Genomic DNA, 14,497 nt, shown 5'->3' on the forward strand with positions numbered 1-14,497 from the left:
TTCAAAAAAGATCTGGTGGCCACCTTCAGAGAGCCTTTGTCCTCACACACTAGCAATGCTGCCATGTGATATGGCACAAACCTACTGCACTGGAAACTGATTATGACTTGGGAGAAAACTGGAGCAAAATAATCAATTTCAAACAGCTTTTGTCCATGCTATATTTTCTATCTGTTTGTCTGTCTGTTTATCTATCATAGTGTGAAAAGGTCAAAATGGCCAGTTATCCATTTCTCAATGATTTCTGATGAATTAGATATAAGAAAATCCACTTTCATAAGTATGAGGAAAGGAAAATGAGTATATATAGAGAGATCTAGAGAAAATGGGACAAATAACAACCATGCAAGACCTCGTACACCACCAAAACTATCATCAGATAAACAGTACTTTCATCTTTGAGAGACAGAAGAAAATCAACACCATTCTTTCTTCAGATCCATCATTTTCATCATCATTTCTGTTCATCAGTGCACTGTCAGAAGACAACCCAACACTATTAGTCTGAAAGGCTGCGCAGCTGTCAAGAAGCTGTTGGCGAGAAAAGAAAATAGACCCAATAAAATGCTAATTAAACAAAGAGGCTGCTGGGGTACTGATTAGAGTCCAGATACAGCATCACTGAATGTGTTTGGGATTACTTGGATTGTGAGAGGCAGATAATGCAACAAACTTTTAAGACTGAACTTTGGAAGTGTGGAAAATAAGTGTGTGAAAATAAGTTCCTTGAAATGAAAGGAAGCTGTAATAAAGGCAAAGGGTGGATACACTAAATACTGATAAATGCGAAATTAGGTTTGAACTACATATGTAAATAAATAAATATATACATATATATATAAATCAGATTTTTCTGTTTTAGACATACATGTTCAGTAATGTCTGCGTGACACATTTTTCTCCAAAATAGAGAGAGAACTGCGAGTGAATTGGGTGTGCATGTCAGTGTGTGTTTGAGCCTGAACCAGGCCCATTCACTTTGTTGCATAACATTAACCCCTGAACCTCCCTTTTCACTGATGGGGGGGAGCGCGGATTGGAAGGGGCCTGCCATCGCCCCCTGGTTTTTCAAGCTTTGCACAGCCATTCTCACCATTCAGCTTTGGAGTGGCTTTTGATTGGCCTGCCTATGAGGGGTGCATGGGGCTCCTCACAAAAGGAAGCCCCCAATAAACCCCCCCTACCACATCACATCATAGCTCCACACCACTCCCCCTCACCTCCCTCCACCCAGCCCTGGTGACTATGCCCGCTCTGGCCAATCCTGCAGCCTGGAGGCTCTGGAGGGCCGGTTGCCTGGTGCTGAGGTGTCTTGGTTTCTTTCTGGGGGCTGCCGAGGCAGGGAGGGAGTGCTGTGTGTGGCAGTGGCGGCACAGGGAAGCACTTTTTATGACTGTGTTGCGGGCGGGATTAGCTGGATTAGACCCCAACTCAGAGAGACCCCCTGCGGTCACGCGGAAGTCCCCGAGCGGGGTCAGAGCGCCGCGAACCAACTCCCCTCTCCCTCCAACAGGCCCACTCCACTCCACGAACCAATACTGCACTGCACACTGCTGATTTCTGCATGGCGCTGCCACAGCACCTGCTTCTACACTACATCTCTTCCTAAATGGTTCTTGGTTGGGATGTACAGTTCTAGGAATTAGTACAGAAACTTTCCATTAAGTGGAGGTTCTTCACACTTTAACATGTTCTGCACACTTATACATTTGTTCTTTAAAGAACCTCCCACTCGACTGTTTGTAAGGCAATCAAAAGTGGAACTGCTGCAAATAACCTTTTCTGGAACCTTCATTTTTAAACGTGCAACTGGCTTAGATCATCTCAACTTCCAACACCATTTTTGAGCAGATCTCCCGATTAGAGCAAGCTGCTAACCAATGTTAGTTGATCCCCAATGACCTTAATTAAGTCTAATGCTGCAAAATAAAATATGACTAAATGCTATTCACGTACAGTAAACAGATAACTGAAGCATATACAATAAGTTAATATAACATTCAGTAAACAATCCTTTTCCAGACCAATAAAACTTTGATAATACAGCTAATTAACTGTAGAAAATCCAGTATTTTTATTTGTGTCCATAAGCATGTGCTAAAGACCTCTTGCTAACGTTATGCTGAGTAATTAGAGTTTCAATTCAATTGAAAGTTGTGCTCACAGCGGACCAACCTTGCATACCAAGTCCTGCTCCCACTGCCCACACACCACAGCTTTCTGATGCTAAGAGGGGAAAGAAGGGATGCGATATTAGCGAATGCGGGAGTGAAAGAGAGTAAGAACGAGAGTGAGTGAGAGGTGAGAGAAGAGAGAGAGAGAGGGAGAGAGAGAGAGAGAGAGAGGGAGAGAGAGAGAGAGAGGGAGAGAGAGAGAGAGTTCCTGACCCGCAGCTGTGGCACAATGCCCCCAAGCAGCCTGCTCGACCCCTGACACAAATTTTACACCGCAGCTGCCATTTACTCCACACTGCATTACCATATGTATGGCCTGCTCTCCCCTAATTATGCTAATCACCTGTCCAGCTCTGCGCCCCAAAAAATGGGTGTATTTAGCAGTCCGCTGCCTACAAATGCAGCTTACTGCAATCCAGAGATGTACATTCAGAGCAGCCTGAATGGCCAGATTTTTCCACGTTGCTGGCTTCATTCAGGTCCCTTACCCTGAAGAAAAAAACTATTCAAATGAACTAGATCGCACCGCAACCCAAAAAGAAAAGTAGGGAGAGAATGTGTGTGCGCCCCAACTACTGAGGATTCTGAGTGTGCACCTACCCAAACACTCCGTGAGTTCCAGCAAAATAAGATATCATTTGGAGCAGCAGGCATCCAAATGTCCTGGAACTGACAAAAGTAGGATTCTTTAGCGTAATTAGCTATCAGTCCTTCATTTGCATAATACCTTATCATCGTACTTACTTTATCAAAACAAAACCCAAACAGAATAGATCATTTTTTGGATTTCTTTTGGTTAATACAAATTTTCACAAATGCACCAAAAAGTCAGACAAGGTAAATTTTACCAACAATGTTAACTGTTTTCCTCATGAAAAAAAGTTCCTGAGCCCATGGTTTATGGTTCCACATCACCATCTGATCTACTTGTTTGTTCACACTGGCTGCACAATATCAAAACACATGAACTGAATGCTTAAAACGGGTCTTTTTCCACTATTTCCGCTTTACAACTTCACTATCTTCTCGTCTTGACCCATTCTGCCCAGTGTGAAGTATTAAGTCAAGAAACAGATTGAAGAAAAAGCTACCCACCTAGCCAAAACACATAACACTATAGCTAGTATGCTCCTTCCACTACCCTCCCCCTCTTGCTCACGCTCACTCTCTCTCCCTCTTGCCTAACCCCTCCGCCCCTTGACCGCCACGAGAAGGAGGGAGGAGAGGGGGAGGGCTGGACCACCCGGCATCCGTGGCAAGACACAGTGTTTACATTGCTGTGCTTCACTCTGTAATACATCTGGCATCCCAGGGCTGGACTCCCAAGAGAGGAGGGGAGGGAGGAGGGTTTTAGGGGGGTGAGGGGTGCACAAGGGGAGGGGAATAGGGGGAGGGTGTTTAGTGTGGGGAAACGTTTCGGAAGAAAAGCGAGGAGAAGGGGAGGTGGGAGGCAGGGGGCAGGGGTAGGTGAGAAAGAGAGCGAGAGAGAGAGAGAGAGAGGAAGGAGACAGTGAGAGCGAGAGAGAGAGAGAGAGAGAGAGAGAGAGAGACATTCTGGTGTCTCTGGTTTTTGAATAACACCAGGCGGAGGTATGCAGAACATAAACACAGGACTTGGAGGCTTGTCAGGATGCCGGTTGTGAATGGGGACTGCTCCATTTGTCCCTGTCTTCCACACTGGAATCTTTTTAAAACTATTTCATCCACTTTTGGGCAAAACTTTAATAAACATGCTGGATGGGAAGTAAAACATCCAAATACAATATCACCTGCGGAGACCACACTGTAAACCACAACAGTCTGCTATTCCGCTTGCTGGTGAGGGACGACTACAAGGGTAATAAATGCTGCAGGTCATACTCTGAGTCTACTATCAACATTACACTGTATTAAACTGTTAACTCCAGGCTTATTATTCATGTATTAATCTTAAAGGACCACTACAGAGTTTTTCAACAGTGTAGCTAACTGCCAGAGCTGTTGCATGGGTTTGAACCACAGACAACAACTCTGAAGTGTCTCCCTGTACTCCTGTAGTAAAAGAACTCTAGTAAAAGAACAGAAAACTTGTTGACACAAAACTCTCATAATTGAAGTCAATGGGAACCTGCATCAGCACAAATCTCGCAAGGCCAAATGTGATCTCATAACAAGAAAGACCAGAGACAACCAGGAGAATTTTGGGATAAATGTGGTTTGGAGTGTAGTCTTATTAGGGTGAGAACAAACTGGGTGTAAAATTCTAAACCAATCCAATGCCTAGTGAATGTGGAGCTCAAAGTAAGGGGCAATGATGCAACAGATTTAGCCACAATTAAGCACCAAAAGTGACCCCTCAAGATTCTTCAGCATCTGCCCATTGGCTTCTATCATACGTGTGTTTCGAGTCAACACATATTCTGCTCTTTTTCAAGTACAGAGAAATTATTGTCCGTGTAATCAACCACATGCTACAGAGGCAGCAGACAGAGATAAGGCTGAGTCTTCCTTTCAGATGTATTATTTGTTATCTACTATGAATTATTCTGTAACTTCCATGAAATTGATATGAATTTTGAGAGTGAGGAACTGAACTGGCCTATGTATTAGACGTTGCAGTTTAAAGAGTCAGTGTATTTCTGGAGAAGACCATTCACTATGCAAAGAATCCTTAGCCAACCACTCCAAAAGAGACAGCAGTGCTTAATACCAGCACAGCCAAATGGGTAAGTCAAGGACATAAGCAGACTATACACCCACAAACCCGCAGAGTCGGAGGCCACCCAGCTTCAGGCTGCTCCAGCCTCCTCCTCATCTTCCTCCTTGCCGGCTTAAGACCTGAAGGCCCGAGGGCTCTGCATACTTCTCTTCCAGTTCAACCATGTGTGGCGAAGCTTTCCCGTGCACATCAAAACAGGGATAATTCAATCGGATCCCACTCTCCTCGCCACAGAATGGGGAGGCTGCATTCTTGGGCTGCTTCGTCCACATTAAAAGAGAACATGTTTTTTTAACCATATGCATCACATTTCAAACACTCAAGTAATACCAGGAAAACAAGCTAGTCATCAATCGCCATCATGTTTTGAATGGAGAAGCGGAACAGGCTTGCGGATGCTCTCTTTGCCACCTGTCAGGATTTACTGTATGAGGTGGGCTTTTATTTCTGCTGGAATCCACCAAGTTTAAAAGCCAAACATGGAAGACCACACTGACTCAGTGCAATCAATGGATGGTTCTCAAATCTGTGATAAGTCATATTGATCATAATCACTAACAAAATCATACTGCCCTCTGCTGGGTACATCTAATACTTTGCTGGCTGGTCTTAATTATAAAGGTCATTCAACAATTAAACAGATATTGCCTAATGGTGCTTGCTTTTTCTTCATGGTTTTCTCTTGATCCATCTCTGGCCTAGGCTGGAACCCCTCACTCTGCACCAGGCCCTTTCAGCCAGTATCAGATGAGCTTTTAAATAGTGGAGACTCCACTTGATGACCTCAGGCCCTGAGGGACACAGCCTTGTGGCCCCCTATTTCATGCCCCCCTCTCCCGTTTAGAAGAGAATGGGACAGCCCAAGCCTCAATATCTCAATGATTTCACTGCAGGGGGAGTTCCTTTCCACCAGCCGACCAAGGGGGGGATGGCCTACAGGAAGGCAAATGTTTATGTGAAACTGTTTTAATTAAATTCAGACGGCACTGTTTTTTCTTTTAAAAAAAAACTGAGTCTGTGTTTTTGTAAACCTGGAATGCCAAAAATATGGCCGCTGCTCCTATAATCTTGAGCTCCAATGTTTGCCACAACTCCACTGTTCCATAACATCCTTGTTTCCAGCTCTGGATGACATTTATGGATTGTTGTCTTAAAGCTTGTAAACTGACAATCTGAAGAATGTGAGCATTCAGAATGTCTAATCCAGCTATTACATTTCAAATTCCAAAAGTGTTAACTAGTCATTTTGAAGTCAAAAACAACTTTCACTACATCTGAGCTCATATGAAAGAAGTTCATCAGCCTTTGAAAAAGCAGGCAGAGCACTGTACAGTGTGAAGACAAACCCAACTGTCAGGTGGCGATGTCTGATTCCCATCTTTCTAAAGCTTTGTATGAACTGGTTCAGAAAGGCTTCACAAGCCTTTTTGCTGCGAACAAAAGTTACAACCTTCTTAAAAGCTGATGCTTTCAGAGACATCATTATTCCGCTTTAACAGAAGCTCATAACATGTTTATGTAAGCATTGAGCTGGTGCATTTGAGACATGCCTATTAACAAACACCAATAAACCTTCCTTTCTAGAGATCTTGCAGTTGTATATGTGGAATCTTTATGTTTTCTAGATGATGGGTCTCATGTATGTAAAAATACATGCACTAACAATCTCTACAATGAATCAAATTCTCAACACAAATGAAAACTGCACAATCATCATATTTATCACAAGGTGTTACAGGATGTGGTCCACATGATTTGCTCCTTTCTTTCCGTCTATGGTATCCCTTTCATCAGCTCACACAAACATCAGAAGCTGAAACAAACACACTTCTTTCTGATATTTTTAGACAGTGCGAGTGGATGTGGTCTACTTTGGAGCCGACAACACCGTGAAGGCACAAATCACATCCATCTTAACTGTAAAATTTGTAAAGCAACCAAACAAATTATATTTGTTGGACCACACAGCCCTAAATGGCAAGTGATGAAAGCCAAGATGAGATCACACTGAATCCCATTCAAGCTGAACTTATGGGGAAGGTACGAGACAAAGCTCCATTGCAGGGTCATTTGGAGGTCGCCAGCGCGACTGTTCCAAATGAAACATAAACATGCATCCTAATGGACACGGGGCCGACAACTCCCGGCCCAAAACCCTGGACAGCCAGAACTGATCTATCCCTCAGCTGTGGAGTTTCATCCAAACAGATTTCAGTGTTCCTGCATCTGGCAGCTCTTACATCTCCCAACCTGGATCTCTGAGGAGCGGTGCGCGTGTGTCCAGCAGCACTCGCCTGTCAGCTGAAAGCGCATCTTAGAGCAAAGCGACTGTACTTGCTGAAAGAACACTGTGTTCACATGAAGCAATGTGGCATCATAGTGCTCATGCCAACAAACTGAAGTATCTTAAAGAAAAAAATGATAATTGCCATGATAATTACCAGTTAATAACACACAGTGCAGATTGAACACCTTTCCTGTTTAAGTGCATCAAAGGTGCACCTTGTACTGTAAAGCCATATTCAGTATAACCTTAACAGAGGATACACAATGTCACCAAACCTGCACTTTCAACAGTTTAAATACAATAGTGAGAGCAGTGTTTCCTCATATGTGCACATTTACAGACTTCAAAACAATGGAAGCAATTGTTAGTGCTTAAACCACATGTGACTGTATTTGTGTGGCTCATGCAGCCCTGATATCACTGCAGAACAGTGACACAAAGTTGGTTTATTTACTAACACAGCACTATCATATCAGCATCAGCAGATCATTGCTTTTAAGATGTTTAGCCCTGGCTGATGTTTCAAACTGATACATGATGACGTATTTACTGAGCTCTGTAATACTGACATTGGCCCACTATTCCCATATCAGTGCGTCCCTATTAAACAGATGTAGTCTCTCAATATCTAACTTTTATAAATGTTTATGTATCAGCATCGACAGAACGACATATATATATATATATATATATATATACATATATACGAAAATATTGAATATCAGTGTTGGCCCACCATTCCCATATCGGGGCATCCCTGCTCAGTAGATGTATTCTACATTTTATAAACGCTTATGTATCGGCATTGGCAGATATGTACATGGAAAATATCGAAATTCTGTTTTGGCTAATACTTCTCATATCAGTACATTTCTATTATTTACCACTATGTGAGATGACTGCATTCAAAACCATACACCACATTACGCACAGTAGAGATGGGGGATACGGCAAAACATTATATTGCGATACTTCAAGAAGTTTTAACTATACACAATATGTCATGATATTTATTTATTCAGGCATCTGATCAGTTTAAAACTAAGAAAAAAGAACCAATAGTGTTATATTTTTAAAAATACCACCAAAAACTGTGAATATAATGGTTTTTTTTTAAACATTCAGCTGGTCAGTGCTCTACGGGTACTAACAATGTGCACGATATGTTGAGAAAAGCTCGTATTGTTACATAATTTATCACGATAACGATATATATACTGTCGTATTGCCCAGCCCTAGCACACAGTATCCTATTGAACGCAGTACTAAAGATGGTGAAGTGTGTTTTGACATTTTTAGTACGGTACTACGCGGATTTGGACGCAGTCACAGAGTGTATTATTATCACTTAACGCCATCACTAAAACAGGAGTGTTTTCAGAAATGCGTTTCCACATTTTGACCGATCGGCGCTGCTGAAAGTTCTCAAAACTGCTGGAATGTGGATCAAAGGAGCAGCTCGCCCCTCCCCTCGCGAAAAAATCACCACCACCCGCACTACGGGGCCCAAACCCCCTCACAACACACACTCACACACACTTACTCTCACAACACAGCAAATTGCTTAAAAATCACTTCACACCGCTCTGTCTGCTGGGTGAAGGGAGGCTCGGCTGAGGGCTGAGCGTTGAGCCCGCGTTTCGCTCTCTTCCTCCTTTAACCCTCAGACAAATCTTTGTGGAAAGGTTTGAAAGCTGTCCAAAAAAACAGGACCACACACAGGCAGCGAGCAGAGCGGATCACACTCCACTGCTGGAGGCGCACACACACTCGCACACACTCACAAAATGGCGGCTTTGACAAACTTTTCTCTCCTAAAAAAGCGTTATTATGACTTTCTGAGGAGCCGTGGAGGAAACTTCGCTGTGCTTCGCGCGCCCACGACCCTCGCCCGAGAGCGGCGGTTTAACACGAAGTGCTGAAGCGAGAAGTGAGGACAAAAATAAAACAGACGTTTTTCACGCTTTCTCTGGAGCTCTGCCAGGCTCCTATACAATAAACAGTTCGCACGAATAGACCTCACCATCCCACCCACGGCTCCAGCTCTGCGCTCATTACACTCCGAAGAAAACACCGGGGTAAAGACAGAGTTAAAAAGAAGGGAGCTCTTACCTTCCACCCAGAGTTTCTCCACGTCCGTTTCCAGATTAGCTGCCCTTAAACCAACGGCGAAAGCTCCGAATATTAAAAGGCCCACGACTAAAAACTTCCCACAGTTCTTTTGTATGTAACAGCCAAGTTTAAACAAAAGTCTTTGAAACTGTGCTCTCAGCCACAGCGGTGCTTTCCTTCCAGTCGCCTTACCCTACGACGAGACAAGAAAACAACATTAATGCTCCATTTCACTGGACAGTGCCTGTAGTTCTGTGTGAAACATCTGAAAACTTAACGTTGTATCCAAGGCAGTGTCGCTAGCACAGACAGCTGGCGTAAACAACACTGTCGGTGGTGACAGGACTAGTGGTCAAAACTCCCAGCTAACTGTTGAGGCTATTTACTGCCTCTCTACGCTCTGTGTTTCATGTTTACGGCGAGCTCGCGAGAGTAACGGTCGTACTCGGAGCTACTAGCCTGACTCCACACACGGTAACCGAGCTCAGCTCTCGTGTTCCAGCTTGGAGGGAGACTAGCACTCACACCGAGGGCTGCTTGTGCCACACACATAGTCTAGCATCTCTTTATGGCGACTCTTTATGTGTTAACAGTGTTAGCTGCGAGCTGGACCAACAAAACTGTGTCAAACTGATGTAAAGGCGGAGGTGCACGTGGGTTACGCTCATTGCCATAGAGCCGCGCGACGCCGTGTGAGGGGGAAGCAAAGCAGCCATCACGGAGGGAGTTACGACAATATTTGTGAACGGAAGAGGGCAGCCACATGGATTCTGCCTCAGCAGCACGGGAGGAAAACTACTCCCCGTGTAGATACTATCGCGAAAAAAGCGTCTGGCTTCTTTGACGAGGTGTGTGTGTGGAGCGTGTTTAGCGTGGTCTCGCGCTGACCTGCACACGGGCTGCTAGGTGGGGCTAACGGGTAGCGGAGTAGCTCGCGTCTGTCTGACAGTTAGCTCGTAGAAAACCTGAATGAACGTCTGTTCGGAGACACTACGGAGCGAAAACAGCAGAGATACGCGGGTATTCGGCGTCTCACGGTCCTCCTCTCAGAGGCAACCCTGTCGGCTCCCTCGCTACACCGTTACCTACAGAGACTTAACCAAAGTTGGGTGAGTTTTCAGGGCTGTCCCCCACCGACCCGTCTCCGCAGCAAACACATAAAAATAAACAGCCAGGCAAACAAATGCACCTCCGAGATCTGATCCAACGCGAACGCGGCATCGCAGTAACTCGGTCGCTGCAAGTACTCCAAATCCGAGGCGGCTGCGCGACTGCTGCCCCTGTTCCTCCGCGCTACCCTCGGCCGATCGGGGTCCCTGTTTTCCTGCTCGGAGGAGACATTAACAGCCGAGGCCATGTTGCACGGTCTGCGCTGGGCTTCTCGTTATCCACGTTAGTATATCCCCCCGTAAGCGCGTCTGGCTATCCGAAGGAAGCGGAGTTTCTCTCTTGGCGTTCCCGGAGCCACAAAGCACTTCATAGTCCTGTTTGGGACGGCGAGTCACAGTCTGCGCCTTCCATTCCAACATTTCGCGATCCGGAGGTTCCTCTCCTGCGACTCCCGCATCCACCGCGTTCCCTCTCCACACGCTCTGGGTTCAGAAGGCGAGGCGGAGGCGGCGCTCTCCGGGCGAACGGCGGCGGCGGCGGGCTCGGTCGCTCTGCGCTCGGAGCATTCTGCGGGCTCTGCGCGATGTGGCTCAGGCCGCGGGACACGGCGATCTCTGAGATTGAATAGATGAGAAAAAAGAGCACTCTCCATTCGGAGACAGAGGAGGAGGGGTAAGGCCGAGCGAAAAAAAGAGAAAAGACTCGAGAGCCCGCCTCCAGCTCTGTCAGATGGCCGCGGTTTCTCGCATCTGATTGGTTCCAGAAGGGCAAAAATTACTCAGCAAACACGACTATTATTAGCTGCTTAGCAACAGCTCACCAAAGTAGAGAGACCACCCAAGCAGAGAAACTCTCGCGTGTGCATCTCAAACTTCAGGGGAGCCTTAAAGAAGCCCGGCCCCTCTCCGGGTTATCGCCGCTAGCGCTCGGCTCGAGCTCAAACGCTTTCCAAGGTGGTTTCGAGGAGCGAGTTGACCTATTTAGTGGCGGCTTTCTTCATTATTTAATGAGCCACGATAATAAGTGTTTTAAAACGGTGAGCTGGTGACTACTGAGGGTCTTCTCCCGTCTCTTATTTACACCGAAAACGACGCTGCTGTTTACTCTGCTCTCCCCGTAACACAGCTAACGGCTTCCACTCAGTAGTTCCAGTGTTTGCGGCCGTGAGAGTTGAAGGCAGGCGAAGTTCTCGGCACAAAGCCGAGCCCGTGTGGCCATGTGCTAACAATTGCGAGTTAGTGAATAAATACTTGAACGTCACATACATGTATGAGTGAACAGTTTGAGGAGAAAACGTTTTTTTGTAGTCTGAAGGAAGACTACTACGCTGAACGTAAATGAGGTGAACTACAATCTGTTCTGCTGAACACTGTTTACATGGGGCTGCCCAAAGTTTTTGCCTTGGGGGGACAAAGTGCAACGTTTGTGGTGAGCCAATAAGGACCAAAACGACACAAATAAAAAAATATAACATTGCACTTTAATTAAAAAAAAATAAAAGCAAATAAAAATCGAATAAGATCTATAGTATAAAATATGTGTGTTCTCTCATTGGGATGGGGGTGGGGTTAGAGTAGTTCTTCAGGGGCCAAATTCAACATTCTCTTGGGCCAAACTCAAGCTCTTTTATAGTTGGATTCTGATGTACTGGGATGTTTTTCATTTATGCATTTTATGAAAAACTGCATGTTTACAGCATATGTTCATTCAAAATCATAAGTTGTGTATATCCTGTGTCTTTCCCACCTGGGCAGTCTGGAGCTATGCCGTTCTTGGAGTTTTGGCTCCAGGGAAAAGAGAAAGCGCAATTAATGAGTGCTGTCTTTTATGGTGCACAGGTGGATTACAGTTCTCATGCCAAGGTCATGCCAAAACATGGGAATTCATTGTATTTTTTTCATTAAACCGATCATTCCAAACATTGCCCACTTCATATGTAATGCATAACAAAACAAGTAGTTTACACCCATGTCTGTGCTGCCTCCTCAGCACCTCTGTCGTTTCATAACAAATAGAGTTCTTCATGTGTGGATTGAGTTAGATGTTGTAGCTGTATTCTTCATGGATTCTTGGTCCTCTGGTGGAGTTTTTACATGCTTAACCAAAAACTTCTAAGTCGTCTTCTATTTTCACCAATCTCTTCTTAACTTGTAAATGTATAACAAAGCAAAAAAACAGTACAAATACAGTCTACTTCGCGGACCAGTGTTCTTCAGTTATCACCAAGAAGAGTTCTAGGGAAACAGCAAAAACAAAAAAAGGAATCATTCCAGAACAAAGTTCCTCTTTCCACACTTCAGAATGACATTTCTCTTTCTATAGAAAAAATTAAACTTCTTTGTTCATAGGAACAACCTGAATTCAGAGCCTTCATCATAGTTCTGCTAAACACTAGATATGGGGCTGCCCAAAGTTCTTGTCTTGGGGGCCAAAGTGCAACGTTTGAGGTGGCCCAAGGGCCAAAATGACAAATAAAGAAGGTAGAAAAAAAAATATTTTATAGCATTTTTTATACAATTTTAAAAGAAAAAGAAAATCCAATAAGATATATAGTGTAAAATATGTTTGTTCTCTTACTGGGTTAGAAGGGTGGAGTTAGGGCTTTACAGGGGTCAAATTAAACTTTCTCTTGGACCAGATTTGGGCGGCCCTACTACAGACTGTTAACAGCTTTTAGTTGAGTATGTTTGTTCACTTATGCATTCTATGAAAAAAAACTACGTTTATAGGGTATGTTCACATCAGAATCATAATGTGCGTATATGTTAACCAAGCTGTATCTTCCCCATTTGGGCAGCCTGGAGCTAGGCTATTCTTAGAGTACTCGCTCCAGGTCAAAGGGAAAATGCAATGAATAGGTGCTGTCTTTTATGATGCACAAGTAGATTACAGTTCTCATGCCAAGATATGGGAATTTTGAATTGTATTAAACCCATCTTTCCATACATTACCTACTTCATATGTAATGCTCAACACCCATGCCTGTACTGCCTTCCCAGCACCTCTGTTGTGTCACACAAACGGTGTTCTTCATAAATTAGACATAGCTGTGTTCTTCATGGATTCTTGATTTTTAACATGCTTAATCAAAAGCTTCTAAATAGTCGTCTTTCGTTTCTCATCAATCTTTTCTGTTTCTCATCAATCTCACTTGTAAATCTATCACAACGCAATAAACAGGTACAATGCAATCTAGTCTATTGACCAGTATTCCACAATGTAGATCAACTAATGAATGTTTACTTCTTCAGTTATCACCAATAAGAGAAACAGCAAAAACAAAAAAGGATAACTCCAGAACAAAGTTCCTCTTTTTATAGAAAATTTAAATAATCTTCCTTATTCATAGAAACACCCTGAACTCAAAGTCTTCACCATAGTTTGGATTCCTTTGAGTTATACAATCTCTCTTAAACACTCCTTCTTGTCCAGTTACTCCTAGCGCTCCCAGGGTCCATCATGGCCGACGCACCCATGCCTTCTCCCCTTATGTTTACTCTGCAGCACAAGGTTGTGCTCAATCATGTGGATGTGTTTGACAGCCATGAGCACTGCTCTGCCAGTGTTTACACTCTCCAATTTCCTCCACGATCGTGCGGCTCTTGTATAATCAGAGTGACACTGGAGAAAGTAGAACACTCCACCAAAAAAAAAGAGCTATTTACTTTGGTTCTCAAACTGGAAATGTTCAATCGCGTAAATATGAATAACACACATTCTTTTTCTAACCTGCACGGTTCGTACATTCCTTCATACAGCATGCCCATTAATTCCTTGGGAGGCCTCTTTGCAATAAGTTGAATAATGAAAAGAAAGTAATATGTGCAACCTGAACAGCCTCAGCGGTTGTCTAGAAACTGGAAAGTTATTCACAGTGTCTTTTAACACAAAAAAGAATACTTCCAATGACACATTTAGAATACAGAAATGATGAAATTTCTAAATTATGTTTTGAAAATGCAGTGTTCAGAAAACTGTTACTTTTTAAACTTTTAGGAGAATACAATACTTACCCTCTAGAGAAAACATACAATCGTTACAAGAAACATCATCAATGCTTGTTTATTAATGATTTTAAAATCAGCATGTAGATGGACTCTAAACGGCTTTTTTATA

The 14,497-nt window shown here is 43.8% G+C and overlaps 1 protein-coding gene across 1 annotated transcript in view; it reads right to left on the reverse strand.

Annotated features, from left to right (window-relative positions):
- The window catches only part of ptch1 (patched 1), a 68,548-nt gene extending 57,920 nt beyond the window's left edge, over positions 1 to 10,628 (reverse strand). Inside the window, exons 1-2 of the mRNA XM_036578364.1 lie at positions 10,461 to 10,628; positions 9,272 to 9,464 (exon numbers count right to left, since the gene is read on the reverse strand). Of these exons, the coding sequence (XP_036434257.1) occupies positions 9,272 to 9,464; positions 10,461 to 10,628 (361 nt within the window). The remainder of the gene's footprint in view (positions 1 to 9,271; positions 9,465 to 10,460) is intronic.
- Between the last annotated feature and the right edge of the window lie 3,869 nt (positions 10,629 to 14,497).

This window comes from Colossoma macropomum, unplaced genomic scaffold, assembly GCF_904425465.1.
Source record: "Colossoma macropomum unplaced genomic scaffold, Colossoma_macropomum, whole genome shotgun sequence".
NCBI lineage: Eukaryota > Metazoa > Chordata > Actinopteri > Characiformes > Serrasalmidae > Colossoma > Colossoma macropomum.